General features: G+C 39.2%; 1 protein-coding gene across 1 annotated transcript; it reads right to left on the bottom strand.

Annotated features, from left to right (window-relative positions):
* Positions 1-3,236: 3,236 nt before the first annotated feature.
* On the bottom strand, positions 3,237-15,498 carry nfkbie (nuclear factor of kappa light polypeptide gene enhancer in B-cells inhibitor, epsilon). Its single transcript, XM_023264321.3, has 6 exons — positions 14,737-15,498; positions 9,943-10,045; positions 8,275-8,485; positions 7,302-7,390; positions 6,309-6,557; positions 3,237-4,137 (listed from the first exon to the last, which is right to left on the bottom strand). The coding sequence occupies exons 1-6, from the start codon at positions 15,054-15,056 to the stop codon at positions 4,069-4,071; spliced, it is 1,041 nt and encodes a 346-aa protein (XP_023120089.1). The 5' UTR covers positions 15,057-15,498; the 3' UTR covers positions 3,237-4,068.
* Positions 15,499-19,794: the final 4,296 nt, after the last annotated feature.

The raw sequence follows: 19,794 nt of genomic DNA, 5'->3' as shown, positions 1-19,794 counted from the left end.
TCTATATATAGAGATATGACCAGGGTGCGCACTCTGACATTCAACCGACACGTGAAATTGCCGTTACATTGATGGAACACAGTTCATGTTCAATAGGGGGATTTGATTCTCATCACCCACTGCAGCACTAACTGGATGTTATCAGGACCCAACACCATCAGGCTCAGAATACGCCCATGAGTACAGAGGGAAACTGCACAAAGATACAGAACAGAGAGAGTAGAAAAGAACCATCAACAGAACTACACTGTTGTTCCTTACGTTGCAGGAGTATCTGAAAAACTCAGGAGGAGCGTCCTCAAACACTGCATCCCAGCAACAAGTTCAGTAATTTGCTGAGGCAGACGCTTGATCACTCTAGAGCAGTGCTTCTCAAATAGTGGGGCGCGCCCCCTCTGGGATGGCGCGGAGGCTGACAGTGGGGGCGCGAGCCACTGGGAGGAAAAGGTCCGTCTACACGGAACTAATTAGCTGAACTATTGTTTTAACGTCGGCCTGCTTTTCGCGGCGCACAAACTGCGCTGGCCGTTGTGCAAGTCGGTACTTACGTACTTGGCAAATACAGACTACCGAGAACGCAAGAACGTATCGTTAATATGCAATTGAAACACCGGCGTACTTAACCGCGTCACCATCTCGGCTCATCTACTCTGATTATTTTTACCGGCCAGCCAAATGGTCCATTTCGGCCCGCGGGATTACTTTGCAAAGTGTAAAAATTCCAGAGAAGACTTTAACTGTAACCGTAAATTGTAAATTTGTAAAACTGTAAATTTTAAATAATTTCTAGACCTTGACAAGTTGTTTTAATCATTAGGTAAAATACTACATTAAGTTCCAGATAGCTGTGACTGAATGTTTTGTGCCTTTGCAGATAAACTGTGATCTGTCAGTTGCAATGCACATGTGTAAATGATCAACTGAGGCATAATACTTTTGAAACTGAACTTGTTTTTCTTAAGAAATTTCAGGGTGATCATAATGTTTTGTAAAAAGATAATTCATTAAATGTGAGCATTTTCAGAATGCACTTTTTCAAACTAAAACAAAGGGGAAAAGTTGGAGCTGTGGTGATTTCGGTTATTATGCTGTGATTTTACTGTGGCCCACTTGAGATCATATTGAGCTTTATGTGGCCCCTGGACTAAAATGAGTTTGACACCCCTGATCTTTACTGTGAAAAACAACAAAATGGAATCAGATAAAATAACACAGCCCTGAACTGCATATTCACGTTTTAATGTGAAAAGTTTATACATATATATATATATATATATATATATATATATACGTTTTTTGAACCACTGCTCTAGGGACACACAGACACAGCAATTTTGTAGTCACAGTCCAGTGCAGTGACAAATGCACAGACCTGTACATTCGGGGAACTAAATAACTGCTTCACAAGAACACAGCACAATACAGGAGGGCTAACTCTTCAGGTCAGGACTTAGCAGTACACCTACATCTGAAGGACAATGAACACTCACTCAAGCACAACAATGTGCACATTTGGCCAAAGAAGACTGACAAGAAGAGGTAAAAAGGCGATAGATGCTGGCTGAGCGGGCAACCCATAAATGGGATATAGTCCCCAATACAGTGCCTGGTTTCGATTCCAGCTCACAGCCCTTTGCTGCAGGTCTTCCCCCCAGTCTTTTCCCTACTTTCCTGTCTGTCTGTCTACTAACCTGTCTAGTAAACCCAACGAAAGGCCAAAAGAAGCTATTTATGTCAAACTGAAATGACCATCACTAAGCAGAGGAAGTGGTGTATGACGCCACTTTACTTTCCACTTACTTTCCACAGACAACCTATTCACACCTTGACTGATCACATTATGGCCTAACATGTGATCTCAATGACTCTACAAGTACAAAAGGCCCAACAGAAGTTCCTGAGACTCCCCATCAGAGATGAATTGTCTTCAAGAAACTAAAGTCCACTTACCCTCATTTTAGCATTTGGATATATCATAACGTGGAGTACTCAGAATCCTTCTGGACATTTTAAAAATGTGTAAAATTCCAGCATTTGGTAAAAATTTAGGCTCACATCACATTCCTAATGGTAAATTATTAAAACAATACTTGTCACTTTATGAGGAGGAACCTGTGGGTAAAATACTCGAAACTTTTTTACATGTTTTGCCTGGCAGCACCAGCATCAACTACACTGTCCATAACACAAAAATGCTTCAGAGATTCCCCTTTGAATGAGGAAGTACTAGTTTCACAACTCTGTTCTGACTGCTGACCACAGAGGTTTGTCTCTTTAGTTGCTAAATTTGTGCACATGAATCTTCTAACAAATACTTATAACACTGTTTACCTAATCAAAGGAAAATTATTTTGTAGTTACCAGGAAGTTATTCTAATATTTCTACACAATCGTGGAATGAACCTGTTTTGCTGAATGCATGTGTTTTATGTAAGAGTTTCAGTTGAGTGGAATTTCCAGCTGCAACACAAGCATTGTGTTGTAGCAGCCATCAGGAAGAAGCCACTTACAGTAAAACAAAAGGTATAAAGGGCAAAAGCAGGACAATGTCATTTGAATAACACTGCTGTAAGTACTGGTAAGTCATACAAACCACAGTGGTTTACTGTATATACAGCTGAAATAATAATAAATCTTTCCAACTCAAATGGCATGTAAGATTCATTTTTGCATGTGTGTGCATGCCTGAAATAAATTTCATGTAACTTTAGAAAACCTGGGGTTGCCAGGTAAAGAACATCAATCGATTCATTACCATTCATTACCTAATGAGGGTTAAGCCATGGCTTAACCCCGCCTGGAGTCTATCCCAACTGACTTAGGGTGAAGGCAGGGGACACCCTGGACAGGTCACCAGTCTATCACAGGGCTACATATAGAGACAAACAATCATACTCACATTCACACCTATGGACAATTTAGAATCACCAAATAACCTCAGCATGTTTTTGGACTGTGGAAGAAAACCAGAGAACCTGGAGAAAACCCACACATGTGCAGGGAGAACATGCAAACTCCATGGAGAATTATCCCAGGAAGGCCGGGACACAAACTGGGGATCTTCTAGCTGCAAGGTAAAAGTGCTAACCACCAAGCCACTGTGCAGCCCCCTGCACAGAACAGAAAGTACATATTGTCTGTAGAGTTTAGGTGGGTACAGATAGCACAGGTGTGTGTAAATGCAGGTTAAAATGTTCCCTGCTTTCTCTTTACCAAGAGAAAAACACAACATGTAGTGATTTTATCATTTTTATTACAAAATAAAAGAACTGCTTATATTGACTAGAAAGGCCACACAAAAGAACAGTAACAGTTCTCTGCAGATGAAAGATAAGATTGAGGAAATAGTTTCACATGAAGCAGCAAACCTAAAAATTAAAAAGATGAAGCTCCATTATGTTGTAAATATTACATTTTTAATGAGCTACCATTTTTCCTAACAAAAGCTGGGATATGGTTAGTTTGTCTTTGTAGATTTACATTTTCATTTAGTAAATGGAATATTCATTTTTCTCAGTGTCTGTTTGCGTTCCTCAAATAGTCTTGCTACACCCTACATGAAAAGGCCATATTTAATTAAAGAATTGTACTTTCATCACAATACAAAGGCAATCATAGCAGTGATAGTTTGAGAAGCTTTGAAACAATGCAGTTTCCATGTTCCATCTGTAGCCATAGCCAACCAAACAAGGCAAATATGTTATAAGGAGGTAGATTTTTTTTTCTCTGGACATTGAACAAGTGATAGAAAAATTGCCGCTCACAGTGAGGTGGGTTTTGTAGTTGAGTACATTCCCTCCTGAGGCACATGAAAAGAAGCAAAATAACTGAACAAGTGACTGAGAAACATATTTTCTTCAACAGTGTTCAATTAAGCAGGATCACTCTGTTTCCCAGAAGGAAGTAGGATTTATACGGTGCATATAATTGCCTGGATCAAGATTATATTACAAGTAGAGGCACTATTTAATCAAAAATTCAGGTCAAATACAGCTTTTTTTATTCAAAATTCTAGCTGCAGCAAGGCTCCAGAAAATGTAAAGGGTGTCGTTACACCTACGATTCAGCTCAAAACTTCATGCCAACCACCGACCTTCCAGAGATCTGGATGTCATCAAAAGGAAACAGAGCCAGAATCTGAAAGACAAGGATAGATTACATTTTTAATTATCCTTATGAACAATAGAAAGAGAAAAATATCTGACAATAAGCATGCTGAAGATAGTCTCTTGCTATATGCTTGGGGTTGCTGAAATGACTCTGTCGTAAGAATCTAGTCATTTAAACCTCTGAAAACTTATGCACAGTATGTATAGGCCAGAAATCACAACATTAAAATCGCTGACAGGCTTTGACAAACATCACTCAGACAGGAGTGAATAGAGAGTTTGTTGGGGACCACAAGCCAGAGAAGGCATTTTATTTTTGGTATAACTGGGCAAAAATGCCAAATGGTCTGGAAGAAAACCACACTCCCAGACCTATTTTTTTTTTCAGTTTCAAGCATTAGATAATTTACCCATGATAGGAGATTTTAGCCAATAATCCCCCCACACACAATCACCAACCATGGGGAAGACTGCTGACTTGAAAGTCGTCCAGAAGACAATCACTGACACCCTCAACAAGGAGGGGAAGACTCGAGGACATTGTTGAAAGGGCTGGCTGTTCACACAATGCTGTAACAAAGCCTATTAATGGAAAGCTGAGTGCAAGGAAAATGTGGTAAGAAGGGTATACAAGCAAATGGGGTGACTTTTGATTTGAGAGGATGGTTAAGAAAAGCAGATTCAAGAATGTGGGACAGATTTACAAGCAGTGAACTGAGGCTGGAGCCTGTGCATCCAGGGCCACCACACACAGACATGTCCAGGAAATGGGCTACAAGTGTCCAATTACTATAGTTACACCTCTCCTGAACACCCAGCAACGTCAGGGGTATCTTACCTGGGATAAGAGAGACAGAACTGGACTCTTGTCAAGTGGTCCAAAGTCCTCTTTTCAGGTAAAAGTAAATTTTGCTTTTTTTTTAATTCAAGGTTTCAGAGTCTGGAGGAAGTGTGGAGAGGCACAGGATCAAAGTTGCTTTAAGTCCAGTATGAAGTGTCCAGTCAGTGATGGTTTAAGTGCCAAGTGTTGATCCACTTTGTATAATCAAATCCAAAATCAACACAGCTGGTTACCAGAAGATTTTGGAGCACTACATGCTTACTTCTACTGAGAAGCTTTTTGGCGATGCAGATTTTGTCTTCCAGCAGGATCTAGCATCTATTCATACTGCCAAAACCACTCAGAATTGGCCAGCCAACTCACCATACCTGAATTCCATTGAAAATCTGTGGCGTATTGTGAAGAGGAGAATGGGATGAACCAAAAATAAAGAAAAGCTGAAGGCTGCTATGAAGGCAACATGGACATCCATAACACCTCAGCAGTGCCACAAGCTGATTGCCTCCATGCCACATGGTATTGCTACAGTAATTAGAGTAAAGGGAGCCCCCAGCAAAGTTTTGATAGAGCACAAGAGCATAGTGTTCTGAGTATGGACATTTCTGTTCTCCATATCCTTTTTTGAGCTTTTGGAATATTCTAATATTTTAAGATTAACTTCAGGAGGGATTTCAAGAGTAAGCCATTACCATTAAAGTTAAAATAAAGGCTGACTTTTCAGTTTATTTGTAATGAGTCTAGAATGTTTTTTTCCACTTTAAACCATATCATATGAAAAATATTGAACTTTTTCAACCATATTCTAATTATATCAGATGCAGAGAAGAAATAGCTGTGGGAGTATGGTTTTATATCTACAGATTCAGATTTTGGTGGGTTTTTGCTTGCTTGTTTGTTTTTTGCAGGGGTATTTGCCTCTAGCAGATTTGTCCTTCAGCAGCTTTGGTATAGATTTGACACTCCAGTGAGTATTTATGGCAACAGGACATGGTGGTAGGGATTGACTCAAAATAGACAGTGTTTGTAACAAAGACTGTATATAAAAGATGGATATAACTTCTAGAACTCAATAGTTAAGCTGATGCAGGAAATGATTTACACTTGCATTCTTCTAAAGGCCAGCAGGCGGAAACTCTCTAGTGCAAAACAGGGTAGAGTGCACAGAAGTCTATGAGAAAATGACCCTGCTTCTCACTTAATTTGTTACCTAACTAAACATTTTCTTAATGTTTCAATGTTCTCAGTAGCTAGTTTCAAGACTTTAATACAGCATGGTGTGTGTTTATTAAATTATGGTTCCATTTAGGCATGATAGCCCATGTTAGCACTTCATTGTTAATAATACTATAACTGCTTACATCGTCATTGCCATCAGCCAAATCAAGCGCCGTCTCGTCCTCCATGTTTCGCAGCATTGTGTCAGCGCCAGATTGGCAGAGGAGGTTGGCAATGGCAGTGTCCTGTCTGCCCACAGCGAGATGCAGGGGTGTGCAGCCATTAAACATGGCAGCATCAACATTGGCCCCCCTGCCAAGCAGCAACTTCACTGATGTCATGTCATGCAGCTCAACGGCAAGGTGAAGAGCTGTTTTGCCACTGGTTCCTTCCTGGAAGGGTAGGTGGAATAGTGATGACAAATCCCAAAAAAACATAAATGGGACATTAATTTACAATAGAATTAGATTAGATTTATTCTATATCAAACAAGTACAGAAGAAAAAGACACATTAACTCATAACAAATAAAATAATAACCATTTTACACCCTGTATGTGAGGCAGAGTGATAGAATTAGCCAGTGATTTAAACTAACAGGAATGTCGGAGTTAGTTTTGGGACTGACTGCCATGCTCCCTTCCTTCAATAGAAAGTTAAGAGTGGCTGGACAGCCCAGCCTAATCATATCTCAAATCTAATTATGTCTCTCTGAATTTTGCAGTAAGTTCTGAGCTCAGTTCATATCACTATCAGCATTGCACAAGTGCAGCAGATTTATAGATAGTAACACAAGGCCAGACACAGTAAACAGGTTGAGAGGGACAAAAGTGATTATAAATGCTGGCACATTGCTATATAACGAATACACTTCATATTTATACAGGCAAATGTTGTTCATCCTCATCTTCAATCTTTTTCTTCGTCAGGGTCAATTGGCTGCAGGTAGAGGTGTACTTTTTGAAATCAGTGTCAGTCACTTAAGGAGTAATTTCAGCCTAAATTACATTGGCATTAAAACATTTGTTTCTATTCTACAAGTTGAAAGATTGAAAGTATACATTCAACCTTTAAGTAAAGCATAGTTCTAAAAATGTAATACATAATGTGCTTCAAAGCAAAGAGTCACCGACTAACCTGGATATTCAGGTTTGCTCCCTTTTTCATCAGAAGCTTCATAATTTGATGTTGCTTGTTCAGTGCAGCCAAGTGAAGACAGGCAAGACCTGCAAGTACGTATGTTATGTGAAATATGGAACATTGGTCTCATTTCAGGTCAAAATGTGTTGTTTATCCAAATGATAAACGAAGACCAGGGCAAAATAGATAAAAACTATATTGCTAATGCAAAACCTCCGCATCTGAGTTATACCTGCAATTGTTGGTGCTATTACTTCCACTATTGCTACTGCTGTTTCTTCTTTTCCTTTTCTTAACCCTCGTGTTGTCTTTACATCCTTTACACTCCCATGTCCTAAGAGACAAAAATGACCCACCTACACTGAGCCTCTAAAATAAAGCCGTTCAATTGAATTTTTAACCCAAAATCTATTTTACATCAAGAAACAACATGTCATGCATCACACACTTTGTGAATGTCTGAGTTTCTTGCTCTTCGGAGGGCAGAAACACTGTATTTAATCAGTGAAGACCACTGATTAAATACAGTGGTCTTATATGTCTTATATGTTATAACAGTTTTTTTTTTGTTTGTTTGTTTTTTTTTTTTTTTTACTAAAGTAGAGGTTTATTATCACTATTATTGCTGCTAAAGGTATTGCGTGGGTGTAACTGTGCAATGTGACTGTGATTTTAACTGCTGGGTCAAAAATGACCCTAAGACAATATATGTAACCTGGTGATGTACAGCTTTGATGAAAATATTAACAAAGACAGCGTTTCACTTTTTCTAATGTTGGGGTCAGTTTAGGAAAAGTCATTGAATTTCAAGTTGAAAACAGGTCACTTAAGAGTTTTTTCTCTGCTATTAAACATAGTGGCTGGGTCATTTTTGACCCTAAGACAACACAAGGGTTAAAGGTTGACATCTGGTAAAATTAAAGAGACTAAATAAAAACAAATTGCTGACTGCAACTGTATTTTTCCGCACCTCTCCAATTCTGGGTCTCGAAGACGGGCACTAGCCTGCTAGAAGAAATGTCTCTGGTCATCTCTGTGGCGCACTCTGTCTGACCATGTTGGCAAGCCACATGGAGCGCTGTGTTCCCGTCCTGGTCCTGCAGCTCCAGGTTGGCACCTTTCTCCACCAGGCCTTTAACCATATCTGTCAAGTTCAGGTAGGTGGCCAAGTGCAAAGGACTCTGAGGATCACCAGTGAAAAAAGTTGTACAACGCAATCAAACTGCATGTCTCTGATTAAATTATCGTCACAAACAGTGCTGGCTAAAATGATTTTATATTATACTGAAGTGGGGAGTGAGCTGAAAAGATCAATTAACCAATTAATAAATTAAAGTAATTAATTAACGGGCACAAATTTGATAATTGATAGATTTTTTTAGGCAGCTATCAAGTAAAAACAAAAACATTCATCAGTAGTAGACCCTTATATGTAAGAATTTCTTCTGATTTGTAACCATGAAATTTGAACATCTTTGTATTTCAGGTGGTATAAACATTAGTCAGCATTTTCTGACATTTTCAAGCATTTAAACAAAAAAAAATTATGCAAATTCATCATTGCACGCTGACGATAATAGATACACACTGTACATATACACTACTGTTCAAAAGTTTGGGGTAAATTAGAAATGTCCTCGTTTTTGAAAGAAAAGCTGTTTTTTTCAATGAAGATAACATTAGATTCATCACAAATACAGTCTAGACATTGTTAATGTGGTAAATGACTATTCTAGCTGGAAACGGCTGATTTTTAATGGAATACATAGGGGTACAGAGGAACATTTTCAGCAACAATCACTCCTGTGTTCTAACGGTACACTGTGTTAGCTAATGGTGTTGAAAGGCTAATTGATGATTAGAAAACTCTTCCGCAATTATGCTAGCACATGAATACAAGTGTGAGTTTTCATGGAAAACATGAAATTACCTGGGTGATCCCAAACTTTTGAACAGTAGTGTATAGATAGAAAAACAGAGCAATTCCAGCTGAGAAAGAAACTAACTTGAAATAAACCAGTATTGTGCTTATACTCTATCGTGGTCTATTGAAGTAGTAGTAAGTAGGCAAATGTTTTAAGGTGAATTTTCTTTTTATAAATTAAAGACTAACAAAAATTCTTCTTAGTAAAGTATCCAAATGTGAGGGCTGAGAATAACAAATGAGAGGACATAATGCAACCAAGAACAACTCAGCACAGGATTAACTGTGTCACTGCTTGAAGTGATGAATCTTCACATTTGCTTTCGACTATTCTGTAAGTTTTCTCTGTCTCACTTCGAGTTAAGTCTCAGGTCTGATTTTTTGCAGGACTGGAACAACTCCTCCACCCACATCCACACAAGGATACACTCCACAGCTCCCTGTAGTTGTGTTTCTACATGAGGTAGAGGAGGGGAGTTTCCATTCCAAGTCCCTTATGAGCTAACACTGGAACCACCCACTGTAACGTCCCTGGCAGAAGTCAGACTACAAATAAAGGGGAACAGCAATTCTCTGGAAGTACGGAGATATAAATACGGCTACTGCTTTCACAAACAAATTACTCATAATGTGGAAGTCATTTTGGATTTTAAAAAAAGTTTTACTAGAAGCTCAAGCATGCTTATATTGTGAAACAAGTCATAGTATACTTACCTGGTATAAATTGTTTTGGATGTCCAGGACTTCTTTTGGAAATAGCTGTATTAACTCTTGAGCAATGAATTCATCTTCATGGATAATTGCCAGGTGCAGGATTCTACAGGAGTAACAAAGAAAAATAAACATAGTTTTTTCACAATGTTTGCAAAAACTTGTATGCCTACTTTAAGTTAATTGAGGTCAAAAACAGCATTAGGTGGAAATTAAAAAGACTGCTTTTCATCAAAATGTATCACAATTTTCTACTTTAAAATGCAACATTTATTGGACTGAATGGCAAGTTTGAGTGTTTGGGACATTGAGGAATACTAAAAATTCTGGAAAAGCTGACTGTTAGATTACTGAGACGTGGCAAAATCACCTTTAAGCAGATACAGCCTCGGAGGCTGTAGTTGAAGCACTTAAAACAAAGGAGAAAACAAAGCATACCAACCTTAAAACCTGAGTGGGAAGTTAAAGCAAACACATGTATAATGGAGCAGAAAATAGACCTGTCCATAAGGTGCTTAATTTGATAACTGAGAACAACACAAAATGGGCCTCATCTAGAAAATGATTTTAACAGATTCTAATCGAAGTTTGGTTTGAAGTTTTAAAAATCATTGTTCTGTACAAATTCTATTGTGGCTTGTGAGATGGAGCCTCTATGGATAAGGGTTGTCTCACCACATCCCATGGATGCTGAATCAAACTGGTCACACTGGACTCTTTGTTGTGCTCTCTGGGCCTTTTCTGAGCATTTTGCACATTGTCCTGCTGAGGGAGATCGCTGCTACCGGGGAGCACTGTTACTGTGGGAGTCATGTTTGGTGTGGATGAATGATTAGGTGGGTGGGGTGTGTCCTAGCCACATATACAAGATTTCCCAGAAGAATGTTGCATTGTAACAAGATGATCAACATTATACCCTTCAACTGTCAGTGGTTTTAATGTTGAGTATGATAAATGCTATTGTTGCTCCGCCAAGGAACGCAGCGGAGTTATGTGGCTATCGCCGTTGGTTTGTCTGTCTGTCTGTTCCTGATATTACTCAAAAACTGATTAACGGATTTGGATAAAATTTTCATGGAAGGTCAGAAATAACACAAGGACCAAGTGATTAGATTTTGGCAGTGATGTGGCTTATAGTCTGGATCCACGGATTTGTTAAAGATTTCTGTATCACTGAGATGGTGGCATGGTGTCACTGTAACTATGACAACAAGTGAACACTACATCAGCTGCCTGGTGACAATCATATGATTAGGATCCTACTACAAATTCACCACTGCGGACTTATCGGGACTTATCCATTGGAAATGATACAAGGAACAATTGATTAAATTGTGGGGGTGATTCCGAGTCCCATCAATTCTCACCACCCGCTACATATTTAGGTCACACGATTTGGTATCCGTACATAACATGCATATGGATAACACATGCCTGTGCTCAGCGCAAGGTCATTTTGTTTGTGGGTACATCTATATAAAAAGAATGATTTCTGATCATCAATAATTAATGATCATCAATAATTTCTGATCATTAATAATCAATAATTAACAAATTTTGCATGTCTAAAAAAAAAAAAAAAAAGCTGCATTTCTGACAATGCCATATAGGGGAATGAACAGTCTTGGCGGAGCACCGCGTTCTCTGAGCACTTTTTTAGTTGTTACTGTGCTTTCAAAGTTTAGAAGCAAGTGGCTCTGCAGAATAATTTAACTTAATTTAACCATAATGCAAATGCGTGATGCCATGCCATCTGTCTATGAACAGAGGCCATGGGATCAAATATTCCTACAAAGTCTCACAGCACAGATTTTAGTTTTTTAATGTTACATATCATACAAACTGATTTGTTAAATGTTAAATGTGAGAGGGCATAAATTTTAATGCAGCATACCACCATGAGCAATAAAATATTACATGACTAATGTTATAGTTTCTAACTGATTAAACACCTCCCTGAAACTACTGGGAAAAAAGTGACATATTACTGGTACTTTTGGAACTGTCAATTAGGGACTCTACAAGAGTTTTATATGCAACTGATATGTTCTTGGCAATAATTCACACAGAGAACCATTAATTGTTCTTTTTTGTTTGTTTTTTCAAATTTAAGAATAATAATAGATTTCACATATATCTGTGTTTTTAAAAGGGAAAAGAAAGTAGTTGTTAATCCTTAGTAATTGTGCACTGCTGATACTGACCTTGATGAAAACCTATGTTTAAATACACTATTGTTCAAAAGTTTGGGGTCACCCAGGAAATGTAATATTTTCCATGAAAACTCACACTTTTATTCATGTGCTAACATAATTGCACAAGGGTTTTCTAATCATCAATTAGCCTTTCAACACCATTAGCTTACACAATTGTACCATTAGAACACAGGAGTGATGGTTGCTGGAAATGTTCCTCTGTACCCCTATAGAGATATTCTATTAAAAATCAGCCATTTCCAGCTAGAATGGTCTAGTCTAGCAATGTCTAGAATGGATTTCTGGTTAATTTGTTATCTTCATTGAAAAAAACAGCTTTTCTTTCAAAAATAAGAACATTTCTAAGTGACCCCAAACTTTTGAACTGTAGTGTATATATTGCCATGTGAAATAAAAGCATTTTAATTTTGTACACTCCCAACAGTGTGTCTTGGATCATTTTTGTAGCAGACTTGCATTTAAATTTTTGGTGCTGAGACTATTTTCTTCACCTGTGCAACAGACCCTCCACAAGATGGAACAAAAACAAACTTATATTTGGTGTTTAATCAACAAGGTAAGCCACAATCACGACACACCGCCATCCTGACAGTGCTGTCAAAACAAAGACAATTTTCTTGCAGTTACTGCAAAAACTGCTTGTATGAGCTAGTGTACTGCTCATATATTCAACACCAAATGATTGTTTAAGTTGTTTTTCAGCCAAAAGTGCCAACCTTTAATTGGTTCTAGCAAAGGAGTGTCTGCATCGTCTACAAAAAACTGGACATGTTTGGGTTTTCAACTGCTTTTCAAGCCAACTAAGCAATTTGGAAACCTGTGTTGGCCATTTGTCACTATAGTCTAATGTTTTTATAAAAGAAAGAAAAACAAAACAAAGTGAAAGTAGCAGCTCTTACTTAAACAGTGAGTTCCTAAATAAAGTTGCTATAAACTGTAAAATAAAAAGAAAAGAAAAAACCCAGAATAAAGAGAAATTAGAGGAGCTCCTAACTGAAATAACAGTGTAAACAGAGATAATCCAACAATGAATTATCCTAATAATGGTAGAAATAGACAGATAATGCATCACAATCAAGTATGTTGACACATTGCCATTTTTTTTTGTCACTGCAGTATCATCTCCGCCTGATTTAAATGCCTGCAGAGTAAAGTATTTGCTCTACCAGATAGTCAACCCTGTGAGCAACATGTGTGAGAAAGGAACTTCCTGGTTTAAGTAAGACTTGAATGAATAAGAACTTAAAAAAAAATCCCACAGGGGAAAATTAGTGTTTGCATGACTCTGTCGATCGAAGCAGTACAGTGTGCTGTGTTTCAGGCGTTTTTTCTCTTCCAGGTATCTAAACTTAGGGTGTGAGAATGACACCATGTGGCCTGAACATATGTCAAACGGAAATGAAAAGAGGTCAGAGACACAACAACAGTACTGCAATGATGTGACTAGATCAGTCGCTGGATTACTCTGGTTGGTGGCTGCAAGACTCACTGGCAAGTCTGCTTTATCATCAAAACAGACTGATGACACTGGGTGATTGGGTCACACATGATGGCCTACATGGACCTGTGAAGCTGTGTGTGGATGTTGAGGTATTTGGACTGTGTATGAAAAGTTGCAGTTTCACTGAGTCAAAGTGAGAAATCAACAGCAACAAAAAGCTGCTCTGTCACAACTGACATTTTTAGATGTCTGTTCCGAAAAGAAAGAAAGAAAGAAAGACGCTTCTCAATGGTTGGAATAAAAATCATGCATACACAGTGTCCTATCCTGATCAACAAGTTTCTTGGATCAAAAGCGAGCCATACTGCTTCCTCACAGCATGTGCTTTGTCTGTACTGCACGGGGAAGTCCAAGCCTATCTGTTTCACTTCTGTTTTCTGACTGAGACGCCTGACAGGAGACCATCCACATTCATGAAATGGACAAAGCTCATTAAAAAAAGCACCACTGCTATGAAATCCCCTTCAAAACCAGCATCATATAAAAACAAATACGTCTCAGCTTCAATGTGATTTACAGATCATAAACTACAATTTATCTGAAGTTTCCCATATTTAGTAGAATAAAGGAGAAATCAGATGATTTTTTTGAACTACCAGTCGATTGATTAGTCAGTAAAAAGCAAATGAATCAGCATCTATTTCGAAACTCTTTAAAGCCACTTTCCAAGCAAAATTGCAAAGGTTTCTAGCTCTGCAAATATACACATTTGTTGTGTTTCACTGTTTAAATTATACACATTATTGCAAATTGTTTAACTTCAAAACAAAGCAATTGATAATATCAGCTGTCATCCATTTTATAGTCAGAACTGCCAATAGAAAATATAGCACAAGAGTAGCAATAATATTATGCTCGGAGAGAAGGGGGAGGAAAACTGGAAAATTACTTTTTGAGGTAATAAAAAGTACATTTTATTCTACAACACAATGTTGTAAACATTATGTGTGACAAAGACGGTGTGTATTTTAGCTCTCTGTTTGAAATCCCCCCACCAGTGGTGCAGCAGTGTCAGAAAACACTCGCTGAGAAAAATGTGATTTTTTAAATAATAAATTCAGATAATATGCAAAAACCTACGTGTCTCCTTCCTCTGTAATAGTTGTGAGCAAGTTCTCCTCGTGTTCAGAGAGTTCACAGATCTGTGCTGGCTCCTCACTGGCGGTGGAAAGCGTGCAGTGCTCCACTATCTCCGACAGACTCTCCACCGTGATGGACGACGAGCCATAGGCAGAATCCAAGCGCTCCTCCCCGGTAGAGAACTTGTCCCTCGGCCCGCTGAAGTCGGAGCTCGGGTCACGGGGCTCCTCCGACTTCAATATGGAGCGGTACGAGTCGATGCCCGAGTCCGTGCGGTTATCCTCCAGCAAATCATCTTTACCACAATCGTCGCTCGCCATGGTAATGCTACTGGCCTCGCTGGGTTTCCCCTCACGCCTTCACCGAGGATTTATAAAGGCTTCTACCGGCTTGAAGCCGCTCAGGACACGGCGATGTGACCGGACTCCGAGGACAGCCTGCTGACACCTGAGAAAACCGGCGTTCCTTTGTGAAACCAGAGAAAAAAAGCCGCTTCGTTTCATGCCATTTAAAGATAATGCCGTAACCCCGCAGCAACAGGCGTTCACTTTGGATCGATTATGGAGTTGAGGAAAGTTTCAAAACGAGGCAGGTCATTCTAGAGTCGGTGAAACGGGTTCAAGTCGAGCCGAATGAGGGGAAACGTCGACCAAATATCCGGTAACAGCAGGACCAACAGGCAGAGAACAGGGGAGCGTTGAAAGTCGAGAAGGGAAGAGCTGACATGTGAAAGCCAGAGCTGTTTTTGTCACGCTGGGGAATCCCCAGACACACGCGCGCGCGCGCGCACACACACACACACACACACACACACACACACACACACACACACACACACACACACACACACACACACACACACACACGTCAACTACAAGAACGTCAAGAGCATGTTACGTAGTAAGAATGAAAAAAATTTCAAAATAAAAGTAGGAAATCAACCTAACCTGAGATGTTGACTCTTATAAAAAATATTTTCATTCTTTTCTCCTAGTGTTTTTTACATTTGATCTCAAGACCAAACACAACAACTGCATGTTTTAGCATTTTGTACATAGATTATTAGAAATTTGATGAGTAGGATGTAAAATGTCCTAAAGTTCTGGAATGACCCTTATTGCTGTATTGCTGTACCTGACAGAGCATCAAATCTGGCCCACTTTTCAAAGTTTAAAAATTACAGAGAAGACATTAACTGCAAATTGTAAATTTTAAAAACTGTATATTTAAAATAATTTTTAGATCTCGACAAATTGTGTTGATCTTAAAGTAAAATTGTCACGGATGTCGTGGAATTGAACCCAGAGTGCAGACAAACAGATTAGGCGGAACAGGTCAAGTGAACCAAGGAAGTTTATTGGATATGTTTAAACAAAGCAGATCATAAACCGGCTAAAAGACCAAAACAATGAAACAAAAACTAAATGCTAAACTAGGGTTTCCAGAAAGTAAACAAACGTTCTTCAGGCAGGAGGGAAGCTCAACTGCAAACTGTAATCCAAATTAAAATAGCAAGAGGCCAAAAACTCACGTTAGCCAACACAGTACAGGAGGGGATAGATAGTCAGGCTGGATGGGTCGGCATCCAGCTGACACGCCGGTGCAGGCGAGAGTTGACCGCTTGTGAGCGGCAGAGCAGAGTCTGTGCAGAGCGGGGTTCTGGGGGGGACGAGCCAGCAGCGGCTCGAAAGGCTGGCGGGCAGAAGCCGCTGATGCAGCCGGAGAGCTGGGGACAGGCTGGCAGGCAGGCCAGCGGGAGACGCTGGTGTGGCGGACGCTACGATCTGGCACTTAGAGGAGAGGCTGGCCCGGCTTTATCTGCGGCTGATTAGTGATTCGCCACAGCTGCCGTTCCTCCACAGTTGTGTGCCACAATCCAATAATGCTGCTGTGGCCAGGGGCGCAGTAAGGAGGGGAAAGGCACCGGGAGCGAGCAAAGAAGAAGATGAGAGAGACAAGAGGGAGAAAGGAAACGAGGAGAGAAGCAAGAACGACAGGAGGAAAGAGGGAGGGCAAGAGACAGAGCCAGAGAGACAGAGCCAGAGAGAGCAGGAGAAGACAATAGGAAGAGAAGCCAGGCCACACTGTGACAAAAATACTATATTGTTCATTGTTCTTCTGTTGTTTTGTGTCTGTCATTTGTGTCATTTTTGTAATATTTTGTCTTGTTATTTGCTATTTTTTGTCTTGCTTTTGTCATTTGTCAAATTTTTTTTGTCATATTGCTTCTCGTTTTTGTCATTTTGTGATTTTTTTTGTCTTGTTTGTGTCATTTGTCCATTTTTTGTCATTTTGTTTCTCGTTTCTCATAATTTTTTGTCTAATTTTTGGGCTGTCTTGTTTTTGTTGTTTTTTTTTGTTTGACTTTTGTCATTTATATCATAAAGTAAAATACTATATTGTTCAGTTCCAGATACCTGTGACTAAAAGTTTCATGCCTTTGTAGACACACTGTGATCTGTTAGTTGTAATGTGTAAATGATAAACTGAGGCATAATGTTGTTGGAATTTTATTTATTTTTCTTAAGAAATTTCAGGTTGTTCATGATGTTTTGTAAAAAGACAGTTCACTAACTGTGAAAATATTCAGAATGTATTTATTTTTGCACTAAAACAAAGGGGAAATACTTGGAATTATGGTAATTTATAGGTTATTATGCTGTGATTTTACTGATCCGGCCCACTTGAGATCAATTTGTCTGTATGTGACCCCTGACCTAAAATGAGTTTGATACCCCTGCTATATATAATCTGCTGTTTTCCATCTCCGACACTTATATTGACACTACTGCTTCTACTACCTCCACAGCAACCACTCATACTGTTAATGGCAGCAGGCCTTTCACCCACCCACCTTCATTATGTTTTATCTTTCTCTTGCTCTTTTTTAATGTGCCATTCTTTGCCCATCTAATTGTCCCTCGGGGATAAACAATTTTTTTTTCTGATTCTGATGATTCTGATTTACTTCAAATATTTATAGTTTACATCACAAATAATCATTCTTTAACTTATTTTTTGTAGCCATTAATTTAATTTTTATACCATGCAAAAATCAATTAACGCCATTTGGTCTTTAGTTTAGGAAGTAACTTACCTGTTAAACTCACCATATTTAAAGATCTCATATTGTGCCTTTCCAGCAAAATATTGCAAGTCCCACATGTCCTTAGAATTCGTCTACAATTGTTCAGCTCAAAATAGTACATAGTTTGTTCATTTCAGTATGATTGTACAACGCCTGGTTTTAAATCACATCAAAATATACTTTATTAATCCCAAAAGAAATTGAGGTATCCAGCAGTGCATTACACTACAAATATACAGTAAGGCACAGTGAGGTATAAAAACCAATATAAAATATAATATAAAGATAGAACAGTCTGCTAAATGAAGTCCAAGTCCAATGTCTTCAACTTGTCCTGTCCAACCGAGACGAGTTGAAGAGCTGGATGGCTCTGGGGACAAAGGACTTCCTGAGTCGGTCTGTGAAGCATTTCAGCAACTGTAGCCTGCCACTGAACATGCTCCTCTGTCCATCCAAAGTGCTGTATAGGGGATGGTTGGGGTTACCTATGATGCACAGCAGCTTGTTCAGAGAACGTCATTCAGCTACCATAACCACAGAGTCCAGTTCCCTCCCCACAACTTTGCTAGCCTTGTTGACCAGCTTGTCGAGTTTGTTCCTGTCCCTGGCCTTTACATTCTCACCCCACACAGTACAGCATAGATGAGTACACTGGAGACAACAGACTGGTAGAACAGGTGGACTAGTTCGCTGCAGATGCTGAAGGACCTCAGCCTGTGAAGTAGATACAGCCGGCTCTGGCTCTTCTTGTACATCTACTTCTTCTTCATTCGTATTTGCAGACCAGTCCAGTTTGTCATCCAGGTGTAAACTAGGGTACCTGTAAGTGTGAACCATCTCTACGTCACAGGTTCCGTGGTGTACACCTTGATCCATGTTTATTTATGTTATAAATGGGTACTTTCCGTTTCACTGTCTGTAGCTTTAAAAACAGTTATGGTCAATAAGACACACTTATATAATGCCTTTTAACCTTAGCTAGGTTCTGCAAAGTGCTTTACAGTGTGTTTCTCATTGACCCAATCACACTCTCACACACAGATGGTGGAGAAGCATCCATGCAAGGTGCTCACCTACAACTGGGATTTAGTGTCTAGTCCAAGGACTCCTCGACACATGACTGGGGTGGGAATCGAACCAGCAACCTTACGATTAGTGTCTACATCTCTAGTGTATGTATCAGAATATGACTGAAATAAAGAGGAAACACTCGTCAACAACCTAACAGACAATCCGCTCTACTAGCTGAGTCATGGCCAAGTTATGCAGTTGTACAACAGCAGCTAACACTGGGCTGAGTGTGTGACACTATGACTTTCTGTTGCTTCTTTCTTACTTACTTTCTGTGTTGATCATTTGACATGAAAATGTCAAGGAATTCACAGCACCACTTGGGAAATAGCTGTGAAGTGACTGCAAGTTCACATGTTGTCTTAATAGGCAGCAATTCATTCACTATTTCATACTTGTTTTGTTGTCTGACGACAGAAACAGAACAACCTCTTTGAATTTATTTGAGCTATACAATTTCCACCTATGTCTGACTTGTGGCAATATGATCAAAGCTAATACTAAGAATAAACTACATTTGTCACCGAATGGTTCAGACTTCCTATACATTGGCATCAAAAATAAAAGGTGTCAATTGGATGTTCAATGCGTCATGTGGGAGTACATGGAAGCTCCTGTGTTCACTTTTGCAACCAACAGCAAAATATTTGGTAAGCTTCCTCATGGCTGAGATATTTTAGAATTTCATTGTTCTCAGTCATTAGCCTGGAAGCAGCAGGCAGTGAAGAGGCAGGATTATACAAAGGTGTGTTAGGTGTCACCTTTGTAAAATCCCTACACTGGTAAAGCTTACACCTCCAAGGATTTTCACCACATGGAACATTTAAAATTGGCTACATTTAAACCTAGACTACATTTAATATCTACGCTGAACAAATCATGAGAGATGCCCTTGGAGA

This window comes from Amphiprion ocellaris, chromosome 12 (assembly GCF_022539595.1).
Source record: "Amphiprion ocellaris isolate individual 3 ecotype Okinawa chromosome 12, ASM2253959v1, whole genome shotgun sequence".
Classification (NCBI taxonomy): Eukaryota; Metazoa; Chordata; class Actinopteri; family Pomacentridae; genus Amphiprion; species Amphiprion ocellaris.
The sequence above is the reverse complement of the archived record's forward strand: the minus strand, read 5'-3'. Positions and strand labels throughout refer to the sequence as shown.